Here is a 23,283-nt window from a genome sequence, read left to right as displayed (position 1 = left end):
TGTTATTATTATTATTAGTATTATTATTATTATTATTATTATTATTATTATTATTATTATTATTATTATTATTATTATTAAATTAATCTGGCCAATAATCCAATGAAATGCTGAAGATAGACAAAAGTTTTCAAGAACGTAATCCTCTGATAACACTAGTGGGTGCTCAACACAAGATATTCAAGTATGTAACAATTTACAGTTGTATACCTGATTATACTATATCCAATACTGAGTTATAATTTTTGATCTGCTTTGAACAAATCATATGACACTGTGACCTTTTAACTCTGCCAGCCCAACCTACTCAACATTTATATAGATAGAAAAGGGAAAATCAAAGCCTGGCTATTCCCTCAAGATCGGAGCAAAATCAACCAGAACCTCTCGCAATGGTTGCAGAAATTCCATAATATAGAATTCAAGGGAAGTTTCCTTCATGCGGGAGATTACAGCAATGACCAGCGTTGGTGATTTGCAGTTTCAGGAGTCTTGGTATTGGTTAAGGAGCTGACTAAATCATTTACTTTAAAGTTCACGTCAGCAGTCTGTCTTACTTACTCGGTGCCCAGTAAGAGGAGTGAATATTTGTTCCAATTTCCAACTGTTCATCAAATAGTAGTAGCTACAATTTTCAGCAGTTTACTTTTTTTTTTTTTAAGAAGGCTATATTTGAACGAGTTATGTGTTTTAAAACGTTAATATATAGTCTATATTAAATAGTAAGCCACATGTGACACTTCTGTTTCCCAAAGTTAAACATGTTGAACGCCAGCTATCTCGGTCGTTAGGGTTAACTCCAAAAGTGTGTAAATTGCAAATATGATGTATTATATTGCAGGTTACGGAAACCTTATTTCAATACTGAGATGTGGGAGCTACAGTATCTGTATATATGTATCTGTACATATCTTCTTTTAGGTGCGTGGGGCAATGATGCAATGTTAAACAGAGTGATTTAAATTAAATAAGATTTACCTCTCGCCGCGTCTGCTTATGAATGTGATACTAGTGTAACTAACTGAGTTTGCCCTCACTCTTGTATCAACAGCATGACTGCAGCGGTGACGTTTTTTTTTTCTGTTTACTGAATATGAGATCAGTTGCTATTGGTAACGCTTCTATTGCCCAGTGACTCCTACTTCATTCTTTTTGTGAAAAACAAACAACCGAACATAATCGTAAATCATCCCTCGATTTACACAACACATGCACGCTGCTTCTAAACACACTTGTTGTTTCTGGTAAAATTTAAGGTTATATACAAAGTCTAAACAAGACATTTTATTTTTTCTTCAAACGTATGTAAAGAGGCAATTGGAGTTTGTATTGTTTTGTTTATTGTTTTATTTCGTAGTTTCATTAAACTGTGAAGAACACAAAGGCACATGTTTGAGTATTGTTGATGGAGTAAAGTTAATCTGACGGAAGACAAAGGTAGTATAATTAAGGTAAGTCAATGCAAACATCGTGACTTGTTTGTAGTAGTTTATATACTCAATAATATTATTAATATGTCGTGTTTTTTTTTTTTTTTTTTTTTGTCCGAGTTCTGTCAGTGGGTTGGCCTGGAATTAGTTTTGAGTTCATTTTAAAACAAATGAATGGAATAACAGTGATTCCAGTATGTCTTTTAAATTTTATGCGCTCATTTGAAAAGATACCTACAGTGCCAGTTAATTAGTTTCTGTTTGCTGCTGCTGCGGCTTGACTCACTGAGAGAATTGTTAAGTTGCTCTTTTAGTTTAACAAAAAGTACCAGTAGCAGGATTCTAGATTAATGACGACGTGCCGTTAATATATTAATATGAAGTAAGTAAGTAATAATAATAATAATAATAATAATAATAATAATAATAATAATAATGTATTTTCAAATGATACAAATCAGTTGTAAAATGTATATTTTTAAACTGGTTATAGTTCATGAAATCATTGTATTTTAGGTCAAACATTTGAATGTGGCCCCTTTCCATCCGCAGTAGTCTGAATCAGGTTTTTATAAAATGACATACTGTAGTAACATTTTGCCCCCACCGTCGTTCACTGGCAGCTTCCAGATAGCTGCTGGGCTATCCTCTGGGCAAACATGGACAAATATGAGAACCTGGGGCTTGTCGGAGAAGGGAGCTATGGAATGGTGATGAAATGCAGGAACAAAGAAAATGGAAGGATAGTTGCAATAAAGAAATTTCTGGAAAGTGATGATGACAAAATGGTGAAGAAAATTGCCATGAGAGAAATAAAGTTGTTAAAGGTGAGTGGTTTGTTGAGGTGTTTTTAAAAAAATAAAATAATGAACACTGCAAATTGTCATACATTTAACAACTAATATCTAGAGACTATGAGCTCTATTTTCTACCATGGGCAAAGTTACCTACAGTGAGGAAAATACAAGACTCTCCAAAAAAATATATTCCTCCACTAAGAAAATGTCTGCATTTTTGGAACTTAAAAGAACTGTACCCCAGAATGATTGGCACATTGGGTAGCCAATCTAAGACATAAAACTATATAGTTCCACTGTCATGTGACATTTTACACTCACATCACATGTTCCCCAACAGCCTGACACTGATCTGCTTTGACAGCAAACAAAGTACAATTTATAGAATATTTTAATTTCACTGTTATCTCTGTTTATGTGAAATGGCTGACTGTAAAAGTTGGAAGTGACACTGGTAATGATACTTTGGTAAAAGGGGGTGAACCCTATAAGACCTACTCAACAAAAGAAAAAAAGTAAGCACCTGTGCAAATTCAGAGTTTTTTCTACATTTTGTAGAAAACATTTTAGAATTGGATACTGAGGTGAAAACGATATTAAGCAGCATTCAAAATTGATAAGTTAATATTTAATTTTGAAATACTGTTATTAAATATAGAGTATAAAATATGTTCATATAAAATACCCCACTGCCCCTAAAAAAATGGCAGGTGTCATGTTTTTGTATTTTGAAAAGATGGTCACCCTACTCACCGAATACATACATACACAAATGCAACAACATTCTGAAATCTTGTTTCAGTGATGTGCTAAGGGACACCTTTGTTATGACCTGTTGTGTAATCTATATTTAAAACAAGACTATCCTGTTTCACATATTCGAGCACCTAGCTGTCAAGATTTAATATTTTATGTTCAAGGAGACTATGAACAACAAAGTAAGTTCTTCTTGGGCGGGGGCTTCCTTGTTGGGGGAGATGTCTGTAAAAATGCATTTCATGATACATCACTAGAGCAGGTTTCATACAACTGTGTGGTGTGTTGGATCTCTTGAGAAGCACCTGTGGTACTTTTCTGTGCCACCGGGAGTTTAGGGGGGCTGGCTTTACCAGACATATATGGTACGCATTAAAGTGTTTTTGTCTTTTTTTGATCATTTGTTGGAGTCCCCCCTCCCTTTTCAAAGTGTCAACTATATACAAATGATATGATTTACGTTTGCCACATCTTCTTGACCTACTAATTTGTATTAATGATGAACCACATACAATTATTGCTGAACATTTAATGATTACAGTTTGGCGGGATTCTTGTACATAGAACTAGTGTTCTTTTGTTCAGTTACTGAAAAGATAAGGTATTTTCTGGTTAATGTTTTATATATAAATGTAATCTATTCATTAACACTTCAGTTAATGAGTAGATGAAAGAATGTTTGTTCATTATCCTGAAGTAAGCCCCCGTGCATGGAAGGACAAGCCCAGGCAGTCTCTAATGCTGCCGACTGGAATGTTTTTGATATCGCTATGCACAATACATTATAATCCTGCTGTTTCAAATGTGTAAACTCTTGAGGACAGTTTTTCAGGTGTAAATAGGAAGCCCTTCAGACTGCATTTATTGCAAAACAGAAGCCTTAATGAACAACAATTGAGCTGGTTTAATCACCAATAGAAGGACAAATAATTGGCTGTTTATGTGTGGGTCCACAAGCTGTTTTGGCCTCAACTGTTTCATAGTCGGGTCTTTCAAAGCATATGGAGGTCTGGATTGTATTAATGATAATTAGAAAATGATTCAGTATCATCAGCCAATCAGCTTTAAAAGCAAATTTAAACTCAATCAGCGCAAGTACTATATTTTTCATGGGGGGGGATTTTTAGCAGACCAGTTCCTAATATATATTTTCTTTAGATAAGTTCAGTTCTATTGATGAGTTAAAACTATCAAACACACAGTAAATTTGCTGTAGTCGCTCAAACAAAACTAATTGCTGTTCTTTACAAGCCCTACTGACGGTAATGGAAGTTGGTGATTAACTTTTATTATACCCCTTTGTTCCCCTGGAATCACAAAGCTAACAAGTCAATACAAATGGCTGACATAATTTGCGGTGGCCAAACAATTCATATGCACAGGCTGTCTTTTGCAGATAATTTCTACATGATTTAAAATGACTCAACAAACTTAAATGGTAAACAGGCCTGTAACTGAAAATATGTACTGTATGATTATGGTCATTTTGGACAACTCAATTATTGTGATTTATTATATTTTATTTCTTTAACTGGTTTTGAACTTTCTTGCCGGTCTTTTCTGGTAATACATTTTTATTCCTGATTCTACAGAAGTCATGCAATTTCATGCAGTTTCATGTTCGTGGGGGAAAGAAATATGTGAATTTTGCCCTTTTTTTTGGTAATTGTTCACTGCCATTTTCTCTTTGTTACAGCAACTCAGACATGAGAATTTGGTCAATCTTCTTGAAGTGTGCAAGAAAAAGAGACGCTGGTATCTTGTGTTTGAGTTTGTGGACCGTACTCTATTAGATGATCTGGAACAGTTTCCAAACGGACTTGACTACAATAAAGTTAAAAAGTATCTCTTCCAGATTCTGAGGGCCATCACTTTTTGCCATCATCATAGCGTGAGTGTTTCCAAATGGTCTGAGATGAAGCCTGTTTTGTTGGCAATTGTTTAAAAGACCTATTACACCAGTAAATATAGCGTGCACTTATTGGTATGTTAATTATTTGAGGCATGCTGATATTGCTGTGGTGTGTATTAATGGAACTCTGGAGTCAAACCTTGAGACCAGAGATAGAGGTCATTATTTCATGCCACACCATCACCATTATACTACAACTTTTTAAAGTTATTTATTTACCTTTGCTTGTTTTAAATAAAACATTATAGTCCACTGAAATGAGTAATCTTTTTGAGAAAAGGTGTGCTTTGTTTGCCATTTGGTTATTGAGTAGTAAAAGAACAGCTCACCACCTCCATAGAAATCAATGGGAGAGCAGTGTCCTGTTGTGTAATTATGAATATAGCTCAATGTATGTATGTATTTATTTATTTTTTAATGGTTCTTCATGTTGACCTGCTTTTCCATTACTTGTATGTATCATGTATACTGTATTTACACTTTACAACCTGGATATTGTGTATCGGAGCACAGTATAATTTTGTATGTAATTTTTTGTTGCAGATTATACACCGTGATATAAAGCCTGAGAACATACTGATATCTCAGTATGGGGTTGTCAAATTGTGTGATTTTGGATTTGCCAGAACGATGGCAGCCCCTGGTGAGGTATATACTGACTACGTGGCCACACGCTGGTACAGAGCTCCAGAACTACTCGTAGGAGACACAAAGTATGGCAAGTATGTACACTGAAAAGGGCGTGTGATCAAAGTAGAATATGTCCATTAAAGTAAACTTCTATGTTTTAAAGCTGAAGTTACCACTACAGAAAACAGATCCACTGGTTAGTTAAAGAGTTATAAGATTTTTAAATGGGCTTGAAAAGTATGGAGGATTTGAAGGGACAGAAATCATATGATATGGATGACAAAGGTAAATGCATACTTTTCCGCTATTGTATATTACAGTGTGGCATAATATCACAGGACCTACCATCAGAAAGAGACAATGGACACTTAAGTGGAAGTCCTTTTCTTGACCCAAACTACATTTCCCAGGTTTCATGAACTGAAACATGATTCCTGTGCTGTGCATGGTGTGCACTCTTTCTGTGTACTGTTATACAATGATCGTTATTTTTCAGAGCCGTAGATGTATGGGCTGTTGGCTGTTTGATTGTTGAGATGCTTACAGGAGAACCTCTTTTCCCAGGAGATTCTGATATTGATCAGGTGTATCATGTCATGAGGTGTTTTGGTGAGTTTGCTGTCATATAAACAGATTGTCAATTCTCCGTCAGAGATGACCAACCGTCATTTTTCTTTCAATAGGTCACCAAAACAAATATGACAATTTAAATTATATGATTTTTTTTTTTGGCAGGTAATTTAACCCCAAGGCATCAAGAACTATTCTACAAAAACCCAACTTTTGCAGGAGTGAGACTCCCTGAAATAAAAGAAATGGAACCTCTGGAAAGACATTTTCCAAAACAATCATCAGTTGTTTTAGATTTGGTAAAGGTAACCGTCTTTTCTTGTTTGGTTTTACTGTCGGGTAACTATTTGCCAGCCCGCCTCTGCACATACTACTGCTAATAGCTCATAAACCACTTCAGATGGTCACTTTTTTTATAGGAACTCTTGCACATCTAATTGCACCATTCACTTTGCCTATGACCTAATATGTCTGCCATATTTTGGTAATATGACTTTTTGGTTTCCAGGGGCTGGTTTTTCAAAACTTTTAATCTGGATCAAAGTGATCTGGATTTTGTAATCCTATATTTTGTGACCGAGATTACTTTTTTTATCTGGATCATTTTGATCCTGGTTTTTAGAAAATTTCACTGCTGGATTACATTTATCCAGATAACAAACAATTTTTTTGAATAGGCTAGTTCTTCTTCTTCTTCTTCTTCTTCTTCTTCTTCTTCTTCTTCTTCTTCTTCTTCTTCTTCTTCTTCTTCTTCTTCTTTAAGGAGGCCTTATTTATTATATAAATAAGATCATAGTAATAATAATTAAAACACAACTTTATTTGGTTTTATATATTTTTTTTAACAAAATCTAATCACTTTTAATGTTAGTGCACATATAATGCATGCAAGTAATGGTTATTTTATTTTAGCAGAAAGTAAATAACTAAATCTAAATTGAATAAAAATAAAACTTTTGAAAAAAGGATCTGTGTTTTTGGATATCTTCATCATCTTCCTTGTCGGTCGGGAGTCCAGCATCTAGACGAGCTTTAAGAAGGCGTATGTGTGTATGCTTTTTTTTATTAAAACTATACCACCAAATATGTGTTTTCATTTTACTTGCATAGATACAAAACTTAAATACATATGTAAATCTTATATTCTAATACTCTATTTGGACATATAGTGTATGTTTGCTATGGCAACCAAACAAAATAAGGGTAGAACCAACCTGAATTGATTAACCATTTCCTCAGTTTTTCCGGTGTTTTCTGGTGTTTTTTGGCTGTCCACCAGTTTCATTTATTTTTATTTTTGTATCAAGGGTGTTTTATTGGTTAAAACTGAAAAACAGAAGCCCTAAATATAATCCAAACACGGAAATTCGATTACCAAAGTTTTGAAAAACCGGCCCCTGATGATAAAGACCTAATTCTGCGCACAATGTTGGCTCTGACTGTTTTTTTTTAAAGAGAAGTAATTAGTAAAATCCTTATTTCCAATGTTTTAGGCTAATGTTTATACAGAAAGTATATTTATAAAATTGTAAATTGTAAAAAAGAATTATATATTTACATATTACATTCTGAAATGCACTTGTGGCTAGTTTCACAGACCCTGGTACACCTAAGGCTGCATTTGGTAATATAACATGAGCTTTATAGGGTAGATGAAACCAGCTGGTTGCGCTGTTATTGAAAAGTAGATATAGAAAAATTTAAAAGATTGAAGTACATTTAATGTAGGACTGTTAAAAGTGAATGATTAGTTGCACCATCATGGGAACTTGTTTTTATTTTGTTCTGTACAGAAATGTTTACAGATTGATCCAGACAATAGGCTGTCCTGCAGTGAGCTGCTGCAACATGAGTATTTTAACAAAGATGGCTTTGCTGAAAGGTGAGAAGAGTTATTTCTCCATTAAAACTGCTCTTAAAAGTGCCCTGTTAACTAATTTATCCAGTTTTACCCTTAATCTATACCAGGGGGTTCTACATTTCTACAGTTTTAATCGAGATGCAATGTACTGCTGCTGCAATCACTTAAAAAAAATAAAATATATATATGACTGTATTTCAACATATATGACAATAAAGCATACATTCCAGGCTTATCCAGTGCCTTTGACATTGACTCTCATATATTACCTTTCAAATCTGTATGTTTATAATTACAATGATCTTTGTCATAAAACTCCCCCGTCTTTTTGGATACCGTGTTACCCTGCTGGACCACGTGTATTGAAACTGTTCTCTGATTGGTCAATTCTCTAGTCGCACGACAAATAGCAAAAAAATAGGATTCAGTCCTATTTATTTAGTGTCGCCCCCGCGTCGCCTGTAGTGTGAAAGATACTTATCAAAAGTATAGGTTCTATTCATTTTGTCGCATCACTGCACAGTTTCACTTGTCGCATCGTATCTGTTATGAAGCAGCCGTTACACAATGTAATGTAAAAAGGACTTGAGTAAGTTTATTACTTTTTGTGTTTTCTAAGAGAAATGTACAAAAACATTGTATTCTAAATTTGAAATTTTGGCAAAATACAAAATAGTCTTTCACCTGAGTGATTTTATGAATTTAGAGCCTTTTCTTAAAAAACAAGCGCAACACATGGTTTTAGGACAGAACATTTATTTAAAAAAAATAATAATACACCAACATTATATAAACTGAATAACTGTCAGAAAATTCTGATTCACAAGAATCAGGTGCCAGTATTTCTGCCAACAGTGATTCATCTAATCGTCTTGCCATCTTGAAATGAAATTCTGTAGTAAGTAATGTTTAAATTATTGTGTGCATATCAATTTCTGTACATAAACAGTAAACATACACAGCTAATGTTTCTTGAACAAAATGTTATCAGTTATGTTTTTTTCATTATCACTGATAAAGGAATTAACTATTTCTTTGTATTTATTTTGAGAAAAAAAAGAGAGTAATGCCCATTATTGCTTTTAAAGATCCAGAGATTAAACGTTTATTATGGCATTGCAATTACTGTAACGCCATAAATATTTGTCAGCTTTTTATTATGCGTTTTTCGCATATGAAAAAAAAATATGCTGAAACATTTTGGGTTTGAATATCGGTTAGTATTTTTCTTGTGTAAACAACAAGGGGGAGTATTCTGCCACATCTGTTTTAATGCACTTTTTTATATTATCAAATTAGTAACAGTTGGAGCCAATATCTGTCCTAGAGTCTCTGGGGAAAGCACTGTGTTCTTACCCAGTATTTCTATACAGAAAGCCCAAGCTAGAGTGGTGTGTGAAGTTGTACGAATGGCAACCCCTCACCAGAAAAAAAATAGCCAACCATCTGTTTTTGCTGACTATCTCCAGTCACCCGATAAATGAGATACAGTAGGTTTGTTTTTACAGGCAAGCCCTTCTAATGCAGTCCACCACCGCCCCCACCAGGCTTTTTACATTTTTTATATTTTATTTTATTGACAAGTGTTTCAGGTAGTTGTAAAAGTGGCACATTTTTCAGAAATTCAAAGTCCTATAGACAGAATGAAGATAATGCACTCCTACAGTACAACAAGGTGTAATTATTTCACTATAATTTGTTGGTTCCAGTGTTCCCCTTTGTGACCTGGAGAAATGTGATTTTCTTATGCACTGTATTAAATCCTCCCTCAACCCCTGCTCCTCACAAAATGTTGTATTTTTTTATTTATTTGTTTTACAATAAGGTCATAAGTTTGTGTATTTGAAAACATTTAATTTGATTGTATTTACCAGATTCACACAAGAGCTTAATACTAAAATCCAGAAGGGCCTGAAAGAGAACACTTCTGTACCCAAAAAGTCAAAAATGACAAAAAGGGATAAAGAAGATTCTTTAGTGGAGGATAAGAAACTAAGAAGCCAGGTTAGTGGCCTCTAAAATATCTACGAAAGAAAAGATTAAATGTGCATTCATCTGATCAGTGCAGTGATCATACATACATGGAGCCCTCTGCTTCTTTTTTTGCTAGTTGTTGTTGTGATATATATTATATATAATATATTATATATATATATATATATATATATATATATATATTATCTATCTATTATCTAAGATAATCTATCTAGATATATCTATATGGTTTTGTTTTTGTTTTTTTGTTTTTAGGACTCTAATGCAGATATAAAAAACAAAGATAATAAACCCAATGTCAAAATAAAGTCAAAAGAGTTGACAGCTGAGGCTGAAAAGGTTGACAGATCAGCTTCTACAAATGGGAATGAGATCCTGGACAAGACTACTGAAAGCAGGGCAAGCCTCAGCAAGGCTGTGCCTCCATCTCTTAAAGATGTAAATGGCAACCATGACCGTCCTAAGTCTCCAGCGGGAACCCTCATTCCTCCCATCTCACACTATCCCCTGGCCATCACGACCAGCTGCATGAACCTGAATGCTGGGTCTGGGACTGTTCCAGGACCTCACAGCTTCAGGTACAACACCACCTAAAGTACCAATGAAACTGCAACCAGCGCAAACACATTGTCAAAGTAAAGTTAGTAGTTTTGGTAGTTTTGTTACTCTTAATGTTTTTAAATTCCTTTAAAAAATGTTTGCTCTTTTCAAATACGTAGTAAAACACACACAACATGATCAGTTATAAAGTTACACCTGTCTGTTGGTTTTTCTTTGTGAACAATTACTCATTGTGTATTTCTTTGCCATTTTTAGATGGCTTGTGAAACCTAATGATGGCAGTGAAGTTGACAGGTAAGTTAAATAAGTAAATAATCAAGGTTGCCAGTATCCTGAACTTTTCTTTTTTTTAATCGGTCTTCTAGTGTTAACCTGTGAATAAGGAAATCTAATACTGACAGGCAATTTTGTTGTACTTTTGTGCTGCTTGAAACAACCAAAAATGAAAAATGTCAAAGGGTCTTGCTTTTAAAAAGAATATTGTCACTAAAAGACCTACTGCCTTTTGTAACTTTACTAATTTCATATATCCATAACATATATTTTCTTTTTCTTAAAGGGCAAACGAGAAGATGAAGAAACATATGCCCCTTTTTAAAAAACAAAGCCAACAACCCATGTCGAGTCACTACAATGTAAGCCTTGCTGCCCGGGTAGGTTATTCGAAATAAGTAAACCACTACATTCTGTAAGAGGTTTGTGCTGCCTCCTAATATGTCTCCAGTGAGAAGATATATTCCAGTGCTGTAAGCCACGATTAGTAATATTAATAATATTTGTGATCTAGAGAGGAAGCACAACGTTTGTCAATAGTCTTAGTCAACATGTAGTTACTCACCAGTGAATTATCAGGTTTTTGAAGGGTACATACAGCTCTGTCATATTTTTTTAATTTATTAAGTTGCAATAGTACAGTGTTTAGCTTTGTTGCTCTTATATATATATATATATATATATATATATATATATATATATATATATATATATATATATATATAGATATGATCGATATTAAGTGTATTGATTATAACAAATATTTTAATCACTCCAGTTCCCAAATGAAAGGAGTGGTATTCATGAGTGGTCAATTCATACTGATCGAATGGGGAATGCAATCAAGAAAAAATGGGAATTCTGCAAATCAGATGTTCATCTGCCAGAACTGAACAGTAATCATCTGCCTGAGCTAAAAGGAGTCGAAGGTGCATTTTGTTGCTTTAGTTGAGGCTTAGCACAGCAGAGCAGTCATTTCATAACATCCGTCATGCTCCACCAGCTTAACAGCTGCTTATAGTTTAAGGTACAGCAGGTTTAAATGTAAAATTGTCCTATTCAGAATACCTAAATAATGCACGATAATTGCGTATTGAAAATGTGACAGTGAATGGTGTTGATCATTAATTATTTAGGTTGTGTGAATAATGAAATTGTATACATAATGTTTCAGGTAAACCATTCCAACTTAGACACTTCTCTATTAGAGTAAGGCTTATTTTCCATGTGTTTGTCACACTTCAAAAAAATTCTGTGATGTCAATCTTTTTGATTGATTCCTGCTACGAATATGCTGACTAAAAGTGACTAAGTGGCTATGAATCCACAGGAAATTGTTTATTAGTCAACTAAACCAGTCAGAACAATTCAACAGAAAAGCTAAATCCATTTTATTAAGTAACAATCATTTAAACAACTAATTAATTATAGTTAAGGATACGATTTTGTCACGGATGGTCATGGAAATTGTGAATTTGAACAAAAGTCTGTGAAATCTTGGAAATTAATGTAAAAACACATTTGGTTTTTAGAATAAAGTAAAACCTACTGTTTATCGCTTGTGATTAGACTGTTTCTGACAAGTCTAATACCATACAATATAACTTGTTACTAAAGTGTGAATCAATTGTGGTTAACGTGCATTCGAGTATCAGTTGCAGCACAGCACGTACCTGATTTTAGATAATTTATTTTTGTACACTTCACTGGTACAGTATTTATTATTGAATACTAAAGAAATAACATATCAATACTGCAGTAAACATTTTAACAAAGCTAAGTACCGAACACACACACACACACACACACACACACACACACACACACACATATTAAAAGTACTATATTCCCATTTAGGCAAAAATTCAAAGATATTAAAGAAAGAAAACAGGAGAGTTCCAGAATCCCGTATACCTTCTCTAGCTGCAATGGACCTTCACTCCAGCGTGCCTTCGCAACAGGTACTGTAGTAGGATAAAGATTTCTAAAAGAATGTACATTTCTTATACAATAAGATATTCAACTATAAAATCCCTCTCTTTTGAACACCACTACCATGTCCTCTTTCTTTTTAGATATCTGGAAGCTCATTTCACGAACACACAGACGCAAACTTCCCCCGTGTTGAGTACTAAACCTTTAAACCTTGGTGCTTTTAGAGCATTACTCTGTACAAAGTTACTCCTATCTGCAGAATCCATTTGTATACAGTAATGGAAATTATATATATATATATATATATATATATATATATATATATATATATATATATATATATATATATATATATATATATATAATATATGATAACATGTATTGTGTCCTAAACGTAGGAATACTTTAATAAATTAATAAATTTAATAAATATCTAGTGTATTTCTGAAATACTATGTATCATGGTCTTTATTTCATTTTTTACATACTGTGTAAAAAAAAAGTAAACTTTACATACTGTATAAAACAACCCTATTTAAAATGGTTACATTGTAAAGATTTTTTATTTTATTTTATTTGATCTTTTTTGTAGTTCATTTGTGAATCCTGTCAAATGGAGATTACCAATTTCTGTGTGGTCTTTGTTTTTCTTCCCCTATTTATACTGTGATTCAAACACAAATTATGTGATGTATTAGTTATAGCCATGACTGTACTTTTTAACAATACTTTATAATAATGCTGTTATTACTAGCAAAACACTCCTTTGCATTCTGTAATACCAATAGGACATCCAGTTTGTACAGTACTGTATTACCATTATTTTAAACTTGATTATCTGGTACCTACATTTTTATAAAAATTCAAAATGAATGCAACTAACTGTTTGGTATAAGATTGTATGCATTCAGTTGTGGGTTTCATTATAAATGTAATACTGTATATTCAATATTATTAAGAAAGGGAGTTTCCATCCAATGAAGCACAGTTACTGTAACCATTTTTCGACTAGGACAGAATATTTGTTTTATTTCATGTCACTGCTGTGTTTTACCAAGTCTTCGCTGGCTCCAACATTTCAACCTCGTGCTGAAGCTTCGAAGTCAGGAACAGAACTGTGCAATGACGTGAGGCATATCTCCAGGGAGTGCCCCACCATGGATTGCCATTTTGCCCAGTCAGCTCGGCCCATCCAGCAAGCGAAACCACTTCAGCTCAAGGGTTTTGTACTTGACAGTGGAAGGTACACAAATCCGAGCCCTTCTTGATTCACGGGCACATGCAACTAAAGGGACGGGTAACGGTACGTCCATATCTATCCAAAGGTGAGTATGATGGTTAGAGACCGTATTGACAAGGAGGAAGTCACTGGAGATGTCTTTCCCTTTTGCAACCCGGCTTGGTTTTGCAATGATTTCAAACCCTGTAAAATGAAAAGATAAGGCAGGCTGCTGTGAGGGGTGACAGTGGAGGCAATCTGGTTCAGTGCAATTGGGGGCGGTTGAAGGTTCCATGGTCGCTCCCTTGGCGATCTCACCCTGAAGGTTACCCCAAATACGTATTGAATATGTATATTGAGTGGTTTTGTCCAGAATCAGCTGGAGATGTGTAAGGCCACAGGTACCCTTTATTTGCTTGTTGCGATTGAGTTTTATCTTTTAAATGAATGTTTAGCTTATTTTATCTACATTATTTTTTATATATGGGTCTAAAAATAAGAACTGTTCCCATTATTACATCTAATTGTAAACCGCTGACACGTCAGCACAGCGTTAATACAGGATCCCTCCACCTCTCTACATTAGTCACACCTGTTCCAGACCAGGCCGTTTTTTACGTTTATTGTATTCTTTGCTTATTTGTATGGGTTATACACATGCAAATCTCTATATATTAATAGCAGGAAAACAGTTAAATATTCTGTGTGTGAAGTATGGAAGTGGTGCACTCCCTGCCCAAGAGAGATGGGGATATATTGTTAATTATCCCCCTTTGAGGATGACATCTCCGAAGAGGATATAGAGGATGGGGTTCAACAAGTGACCCTTAACAGAGTTCTCCTTAAAATCTGGAAATGTATATTAAAACTATTTAGTATAAATTATTAAGAATATCAGATTCTGGGGATCTAGAGAGGGTGTCAGTCTGGCTGTCCACCTCACACCTACATTTTTGCAAATATCTCGAGAACCGTGTATCCAGTTGTCATGAAACTTAGTATTAAGAACTATTGAGATTATCTGATTCTGGGGAGATATCGCTTTGTTTATCTGTCTGTATGTAATATTTTGAATATATCGGGATAATCACTTATCGGATTGTCATGAAACTTGGTACCTGAATGCCTATTCTATAGTGTTCTGTACACACTGTTGATGTATGTCATGGGTGCACACTTGTTTGGATTGTTAAAATATAATGCGAGTCTGGCAGGTGTGTATGCATTGTAAAATAGGACTGTAATAAATAAGAGTACCCCCAGTAGCACTTTATTTATTTATTTATTTTACTCGTCTGCTTGAGTGAAGAGCAGCATCTGTTTTTATTTGTATTTACTAAAGTTTCAAAGATACAGTTGCTCAATTGCTGACTTAGGTCCCTCTGTGACATTAGGTGTCCTGACTCAAGAATCCACAGGAATCAAATTACAGTCATTATTTCATTTGAAACGTTTAAATAATTAAAGAAAAATAATACAAAAAGTAATTAAATGTGAATGTACCCAAATATGGATACTACTTGCCAAGTGAAATTGTTGCACCTGGTAAGTTCTGCACAGGTATGCAGTCTTAATTATAAGTCAATTACACTCACTTGTAATTGGGATTAGTAAAGTTTTTTTTTTTTATTTCTTGGAAAGATTGAGTGAGGTTTTTTGCTGTTAAATCTGAAACACACAGGTGTAACAAACTTAATCCAAATGGATGTCTTCCTTTTGAATACCTGTTACAAAATGTGAGTGTTGGCAAGGTTGCTTTGCATTTACAATTTTTGCAAGATTTCCTCAATAATGTCATATGTACAGAACATCCAGTGCTTTATGGTAAACAATGCTTACAGTAATTAACATGTTTTTTATGATGCCACAGAACATTTTGAGAACTCTTGTTTAAAATCTAGTAAGCATGCAACCATGTTTACAGAAATTGGTGCCTTTCTCAAACTGATGCCCTTAGAGTATGTATTTATATATATATATATATATATATATATATATATATATATATATATATATATATATATATATATATAAATAAATCAAAAAAGTGATGCATGCTAGAAAAAGTGATGCATATTTAAGTCACAGAATTTTCATTATGGTTATTTTATGCAACTAACAATAATCAAATTATTTTTGGTTTTATATAACAAAAGCAGTAATGTTACCTCACTAATCAACAAACCTTTTGAGAGAAAACTAAATCAGACAGACCTTTTCTTCACCCTGCATACACAACAGTGAACACCATTTAGCCATGCATTGACAGCAAATTAATGTGTGTGCAAGAATCCATCGGAGATCCATGAATACTTTATAAAAATATATATATATATATATATATATATATATATATATATATATATATATATATATAGATATATATATATATAGTCATAAGGGCTTCAATATACAATCTAAAACAATAATGTCAAACATGTCATACAAATGTGCTTATGTAGACCTGTAGGTTACATTCACATATAACACAACAATACAAACATAAATGTTTAAATTAACACTATTAAAAATGAATAAAAAAATCTGAGGATCAGAAACTATTGCACTGATAATGTGCTCTTTGTTAATTGATTATGTTCTGCTTTCTCTTTTATCTCAGATAGGTATGTTGATAAGGAGCTATAGCCCACACTTATGTCATTCATGTCTGTGTTTGTTGCTGTTGGCATTTCAGAATGGAGGACCTTAGCAGTAGAATTAATGTTTACTGTTTCCTGTGTGTCAGGCTTTATGTCAGCTGCCTTCCTTGACAAAATGTTCTGAGCTTTATAGTGGAGCGAGAACAAAATGCCTGTTTCGCCATCACTGATGGCATTGTCGTCTTGTGGGTGGGTTTCCCTTTTCCCTCTTTTATATTCTTCAGAAGATTCTGAGGCAAATCCCCAGCCAAAGCTACGCATTGGATAGGCCAAACCAGGCCCATTGGGCACAAGGCCGTTTCTGGGATATAATCCATTGGTGGAAACAAAGATATTTGGTAAAACCTGTGTCTTTGTTGGAACTAACCCGTTTTTGGGTGCAATACTATTTATTGGTACCAATCTGTTTGTGGGAATAATGCCATTTCTTGGAAATGACCCAACTGTTATAACTCCGCCATTTTTGGGAATGAAGCCATTCGCTGGCACCCTTCTGTTTACAGGAATGAAACCATTGTCTGGTGCCAATCTGTTTGAGGGAATAACACCATTATATGGAACTAAACCAATAGTGGGAACAATAAAGCGGCCATTGGTATCATACGTGAATGCTCCATATACAGGGACATGTGGAATAATTTCACCACCAAAAGGGTTATAAGGCCTGTTTTGCACCTGTTGGTCTTTAGGATAAACAGGATGTGTTGGAGGTATTTTGGGAGTTGTTTTTGTTGTAATTGTGGTTGTGGTTGGAGGAGGATTGTTGGTGATTGGAAAAATCTGGCAGGGTGTCCGTGTTGGCTCTCTGTCTATATCAATGGGCTCATTTCCATTTAATGATGTATCGTAATAGTCTGCACGCTTCTGCAGGCCTGTTAGGAGGTAAAGGATGGAAGAACTACATCAGGTAACTGTGCTTTAATGTAATATAAAAGTAAAAGTGTAATAAATTATTACTAACAGTTGCTTCATGTTGCTAGTGTTTGAAGTGAACATTGCAATGAAGCTGTTAAGATGTTGCATCAGCAAGGTAGTAATTGTACAATTCACTGCTTTTCTATTTTAAAGTGCCATTTTATACTGGAGATGAAGACTCAACTGCTGCAAAGTAAATAAGAGGTTGAACTGGTATCATTAAGTAAATCTTGTTGCCCATATGTGCAACTGCCATTGGTTTCTATGCAACTATAAAACTAGTGGAATATCCTGTAGGTGCATTTTACTAAAATACAGATTGCAGAAAAATGTTATCTAAAACAATTTCAGAATGGACAATTCTGGATTAAGTTTTTGATATTGATAGTAATCCAAAATATAATAAAAGTAATCAGATTACTTGTGATTTTAGTATGTAATCCATTCATTTAAGCAAGCAAATATCTATTAATGTTTGTTCATTTCTTTACATGGATTTTAACAACATATAAAAATGTAATTCAAGTAACTACATGTAATTTCATGTAATTAATGATAGTTATTAGTCATTTTCAGGTAATTTTATTTAGTAACAAATAATAATTATATTTTTAGTATCTCGATGGAAAGTATCATAGAATTCTTAAAACTGTGTTAAAGGCACAATTTTGGGCATTCAGTCATTTGCTGCAGAGGTTTACATTTTTATTTGTTATATAAAGTACTTACTGTGTTTGCACTTCTGCGCTCCCTTCTCCTCCTGATGTACATCTGATGCAATCTCAGGGACATCAATAGGGTCACTAATTGTATCTGGGGTGGCAGGAAAATTATTGTCACCTGAAATAAAAAGAAAAAGGTGTTTGACTGATACAATTCGTCTCATGGTATATTTTCTGTATCCCAATACATTGTATTAGAAGGTGAAAATAAAGAACATTCTTTACAGCATGTCTTCATAATACCTAAAAAGTAATGGTTCTGTTTCTTAATCCAACAACGTGTCAAACACAATCTGAAAACATCATTACAAACAAAAGACTTGTACTCATTAATTTGCAATAAACAGGATTTTTGTTGACTGACCAGTAGGGGACTTCATGTGCAAACACAATCTCTTATCACTTGTAATACTAGTGGGAAACCACTGGTAGTTTTATGTTGCTTGAGTGGTTTTATATTGAGTTGAATACACTGGTAATGGAAACACGCTTTAGTTAAGCAAAGAAAAGTGCAATAGAAAATGGACCATATCAATGATATGGGATTTCATAAAATTGAGCTAGTTTTTTGATTGGGCTAAACAAAAGTTTTTTCATTTAAAAGACAAGTATGTCCATTCAAGTTTCTTGTGGCTAAACCTGGTCCTGTGCATGCTGGGATCCGCAGAGGAGAAATCTGCTGAAATGAATTTGCAAGATGCAACGGTTGACAGTCACACCTAGATTACTAGTGCCCATGAACTATAATTATACATTGATTATAGTCTTTTGCACTTGTGTGACCCACAAACAAAACATACATGCAACTGTTTCTCTTTACGTGGCATCTTAAAAGGTAGATTTCCTCTACTGCATTTGTACATGACATATATATATATATATTATATATATATATATATATATCGATATATATTATATATATATATAGTATATATATATTATATATATATACATGTACGTTATCTCCTTTTCATTATGACGACATTCCCTAATGGTCAGGGTTAGATGTTTACTGTTAGTTTTAGAGTTTCTAAAAAGCAGCTAATGTGTCTGCATGGCTTCCACTGACAAAACCACATTATGAGAGCCTAATGTTTTTAATACCAAAGTAGGCTATTAAAAGTGTATTTTCTGACAATCTTCACCAATGTTTTGGGACTGTTTATGCAATTTTACAAAGTTGGTAGTCAACATTTACTGCCAAAGATTGTAAACAGGTATCCTTGTTTAACTTATGAACCAAGCTATCTATATAAACTATACTCTGTATTTATGTACTACAATATTCACACTTACCTGCATCTACAGTTGATGCAGACACTTGAAAGACGAATAGAAGACAGTACGCAACAGCTTGTCGGATGCCCATGGTAAGAACAAACTGAGATGACTGCAGGATGAGACAGAAGTCTTTTAAAAAGAGGGTGCAGATGAGCCATATATACCACTCCTTAATTCATTTTTACCTCTTTCTCTAAATAGTTTCATGGTTTTTGTTTTATCCAAGTCCATTTTTGTCCCAGACATCTGACATGATTTCAAGATTTTAGAAAAGAAGCAATCCCCTGAGCTGTTGGGCTAGAGTCTGGAAGGAATGGGCTTGAGTTATAAAGATTGCAGCTTCTCTGCAGGTGAGGTCTAACAGTCAAGAAGCTGTCTGGCATTCACTCTCAAACTATTATTTTTGCCTAACCTAAAATCATCATTGCATTTTTATAATATACAACTTCTTACTGGCTTCATACCCTAATATGTTCTTTTTAAATAAATAATCTGAATATTTAGATAGTAATCAATTATCCCTTTAAGTAGTTTTCTTAATATACATCCTTCCAGATTCACCAGTTTTATATTTATTTATACAGTTGTCACCAGATACACTTTTATTTCAAGGTTTTGTCACTGCTGTAAGAGAAGTCTGTTTTTAGAATCTACCCACCCTGTAGAAAATTGTTAAAACAGAACTTACCCATTTCCCTCTTACTCATGAGTTTAGTACAGAGAATAGGTAAAACACTTCACAAAATAGCATCGTTCAGAAACAGCAGAAAAAAAACTATTTACACTGCCCTGACAATAAATTACTCTAATTAAGGACTTGACGCTAGAGGTGAGTTGACAGACCCTCCTTCCTTTATTGTTTTACCCCAATTGTTAATCCGGGACATATCTCTTACCTGTCATTAAATTTCTTTCCTCCTCCTCCCCTCTGCCTCCTTTGCAGCTGGATCTCCCTTTGGGGTCGATTCGTCCCTTCCCCTGGCCGTGGTTGACTGACTGCTTTCAGAAGTTTCACCTCATATGAGGGTGGCTCATTTCAAGCCAAAATGACACCACCTATCCCGTCATTCCCAGAAATAAACACTGCCTCCTTGCTTACAGATTCAAAATAGATTAAGGCAAGTTGCAGTGTTGTGTGTTTGTTTATTTATTTATTTTTATAAGTAACACACAGAATCTCCAACAGTCAGTAACAGTACAGTACCAATGTGAGACAGAGTCCGGGTTTGCATACTTGATATTGTTTTGGTTGTCTGTGTTTAATTAATGTTTTCCATCAAACCCATTGTGGGTGACCACATATTTTTCCATCAAGTTTGCTGGTGTTTGTACTCAAATGTGTGTGTTGCCATGGGTGTGGGCATGGAGGCTGCCTGCCTTTAGCCCTGACTGTCTGTCTATAACGGCTCATTGCTCATATTTATTTTTTGATGAATCTGTGCTTCTGTTGTTCTGCTGCAGTTCAGCCTCGTTCTGCAGGTTCTTAATAATTTTCTTTGGTAGTAAATTTTTTCAAGTTTTTTGTCTGGGACAAAGTTTATAAAAGGTACACCTTTTTCAAGAGTCAAAATTAAAGACAATCAATTAAAGTGATAAAGGAAATACAGCCTTGTATTGCAATATTAAACTTGTCGCACAAATCATTACTATGGCAGGGACAGCAAAAGAATACCATTGCCAAACTCCAACGCCCAGTACCGTCTGCAATGCAGTGTGCCAACTACACCACAGAGTGATTAAACAGGTCACTTGGACCCCTAACCCAGTAGCAATTTGAGCTGACAGAATATTGAAAGAAAGAATCCTTATTGCAGGTTTGAACTGATTGCCCTTCCTGCAGGAGGAAAGACACACTGACTTATTTCAAAGAATGCTTTTATTCCTCAAACAGTTTTTAAAAAAGGCCAAATAAAACTCCACCAATTATAACTAGGAGTTTGTGTCAATGGAACAAAAACCAGTGGTACTCCCTCCTTTAACCAGAAGTAACAGTAACAAAAGAAAATAAAAAAATACAATAAACAGTCCCAAGCAAATCCTTCGAGTAATCCAACATGCAATTTCAATCACCTCAGAGTCCTACAAGTACAGTGGAATATAATTGTCCCAATGAATGTGTTCGGGTTCGAAAAACCAAACAAAAACTTGTGACAATAAAATCAAATTATTTCCCAATTAAAGGACTAACCCCCTTACTCTTAGTAGCTATATCAGGGAAAATATGATTTATAAATGATAAAATTTGGCCACTAGTTTAAAACAGTCACTATGCACAAGCACAAAGACTTAAACTAGGAGAACTTATTTCAGGAAAGTGGCTGCAAAGACCCCCGATAGCGAGTGCGCTGCTGACAGAGCACAGTCATCCTGTGGCAGCGCATTGTACATTAATGAAACTGTTCTGCACTCTGTTGGTTTCCAAATGAATTTTATTTTATTTATTCTTTATTTAAAATTTTAACTGCTTTTTTACTGTTTTTGTTTGTATTTTTCACACACACACATTTTTTTTACCAAGATGACCCCAGCATAACATTTTTTTCTGTTGTCTTTAGCCCTTTAAAGTGCATATCCTTTAGATATGAATTCAATAGATTCCTATCCTGAATGAGATTAATTAAACACTGTACTTCAAGAACTACAGTTGACCAAAGTTGAAAGAAAGTGTTGCATTAAGTGTTGCATTGCTATTTGCAGATAATTCCAAATATACACTGTGGGGCCTAAATCCACAAACGCAGACATAAAATGCTTTTATAAATATAAAAAATTGAAAAGTAGTGTGAGCATGGAGAGGGTCAGATTCCTTCCCGCCTAAAAATATACGCTTTAATATATTATTTAATTGTATTGGTAGTTGTTTTATTGTTAATTATCCCCTGCACTTGGAGGTAATTTTAAATTAGAACCAGGTGCAGGGTATTTAAGAGGTGCAGCCAGTCTGTTTAGGGCTGCTGCTGTAGATATGAGCCTGGTTGTTACTGTGTGCAAGCATGAAGGTAAAACCTACATTTCGTTTATAAGTGTTTGGTCAGAATTGTGTTTTGTTTGGCAGGTAAACAGTTTAACTGTCTTGCAAATTAGTCAGAGACCTGCCAGTGTTTAGTCAGTGCTCAAATAGAGCTAGGTTATGTTTGTTGGTTTTTGTTTATTTTCATTTTGTGTATTAAAAAAATATAGCGTGACAGTGCTTCAAAACATCAAGTTTCTGTGTCCTGGGTCACTTTTAAAGGGGCAACGAACCTGAATGAGTTGAGCTCGGCTACAGTAGTTTAAAATAATAACTTTATTTAGCCTGCTTATGTTTAACTTAGGCAAAGGCTAAATCGATTAGCGTTGGAAGTCGTCATCATCATGCCATGCCCCCGCTAAAAGGTAATAACAATGTCAACCCAAGGCACTGTTTCGACCTGAAAAAGGAAACAAGGACCAGGGGTTACAAATGGAGATTAAAGGATAGATAGATAGATATGGGTGTGTTTAACGTTAAATACAAAGACAATCCTGCTGATGTAAATTTGTACTAAATGTCTGGCATTACTGTTGTTATAAACAAGCCAGAAGATCTAAAGACTGTAGTTTAATCAAAACCCCTTTATATACTTGAAATCAGATTGATTGAAACCAACTTGTTTACTTGGAAAACACATGCATATGTAAACTAATAAGGTATAGGCATATAAATATACAAAGCTTTGGACTGATAATTGTACCTTGTGCAGTAGCTGAAAGTGGTATTAAAATAGCCACAACAGATAGCAGTTGA

At 34.4% G+C, this 23,283-nt stretch overlaps 2 protein-coding genes across 4 annotated transcripts; one reads left to right on the top strand and one right to left on the bottom strand.

Annotated features, from left to right (window-relative positions):
• Positions 1–1,157: 1,157 nt before the first annotated feature.
• Positions 1,158–12,973, top strand: LOC121297164 (cyclin-dependent kinase-like 2). Of its 3 annotated transcripts, none has more exons than XM_041223265.1 (14): positions 1,158–1,451; positions 2,054–2,257; positions 4,680–4,874; positions 5,439–5,617; positions 6,022–6,134; positions 6,261–6,394; positions 7,889–7,977; positions 9,831–9,960; positions 10,207–10,529; positions 10,768–10,806; positions 11,072–11,165; positions 11,564–11,714; positions 12,643–12,746; positions 12,861–12,973. In XM_041223265.1, the coding sequence occupies exons 2-14, from the start codon at positions 2,090–2,092 to the stop codon at positions 12,918–12,920; spliced, it is 1,779 nt and encodes a 592-aa protein (XP_041079199.1). In that variant the 5' UTR covers positions 1,158–1,451; positions 2,054–2,089; the 3' UTR covers positions 12,921–12,973. The 3 variants fall into 3 exon arrangements, with proteins under 3 accessions (XP_041079199.1, XP_041079208.1, XP_041079192.1); XM_041223274.1 differs by having other exon boundaries at positions 6,261–6,400; positions 11,072–11,147; XM_041223258.1 differs by having other exon boundaries at positions 6,261–6,400.
• A 3,375-nt stretch (positions 12,974–16,348) lies between these two features.
• Positions 16,349–19,605, bottom strand: LOC121326664. Its single transcript, XM_041270015.1, has 3 exons — positions 19,533–19,605; positions 18,244–18,354; positions 16,349–17,471 (listed from the first exon to the last, which is right to left on the bottom strand). Exons 1-3 carry the CDS (start codon positions 19,603–19,605, stop codon positions 16,498–16,500), a joined length of 1,158 nt encoding a protein of 385 aa, XP_041125949.1. The 3' UTR covers positions 16,349–16,497.
• Between the last annotated feature and the right edge of the window lie 3,678 nt (positions 19,606–23,283).

This window comes from Polyodon spathula, chromosome 2, assembly GCF_017654505.1.
Source record: "Polyodon spathula isolate WHYD16114869_AA chromosome 2, ASM1765450v1, whole genome shotgun sequence".
Lineage (NCBI taxonomy): Eukaryota > Metazoa > Chordata > Actinopteri > Acipenseriformes > Polyodontidae > Polyodon > Polyodon spathula.
Note: the sequence above shows the minus strand (reverse complement) of the source record. Positions and strands in the feature narration are given on the sequence as shown.

What these genes read in the sequence shown, in the direction of transcription:
- LOC121297164 (XM_041223258.1), top strand. Translation starts at nt 2,090, where the DNA reads ATGGACAAATATGAGAACCTGGGGCTTGTCGGAGAAGGGAGCTATGGA. An exon ending in CTTTTTGCCATCATCATAGC is followed by an intron (nt 4,875 to 5,438) that starts GTGAGTGTTTCC and finishes TTTTTGTTGCAG; the next exon opens with ATTATACACCGTGATATAAA. An exon ending in ATGTAAGCCTTGCTGCCCGG is followed by an intron (nt 11,166 to 11,563) that starts GTAGGTTATTCG and finishes TAATCACTCCAG; the next exon opens with TTCCCAAATGAAAGGAGTGG.
- LOC121326664 (XM_041270015.1), bottom strand. Translation starts at nt 19,605, where the DNA reads ATGGGCATCCGACAAGCTGTTGCGTACTGTCTTCTATTCGTCTTTCAA. An exon ending in TGCATCAACTGTAGATGCAG is followed by an intron (nt 18,355 to 19,532) that starts GTAAGTGTGAAT and finishes TTTTTATTTCAG; the next exon opens with GTGACAATAATTTTCCTGCC. An exon ending in AGCGCAGAAGTGCAAACACA is followed by an intron (nt 17,472 to 18,243) that starts GTAAGTACTTTA and finishes ACCTCCTAACAG; the next exon opens with GCCTGCAGAAGCGTGCAGAC.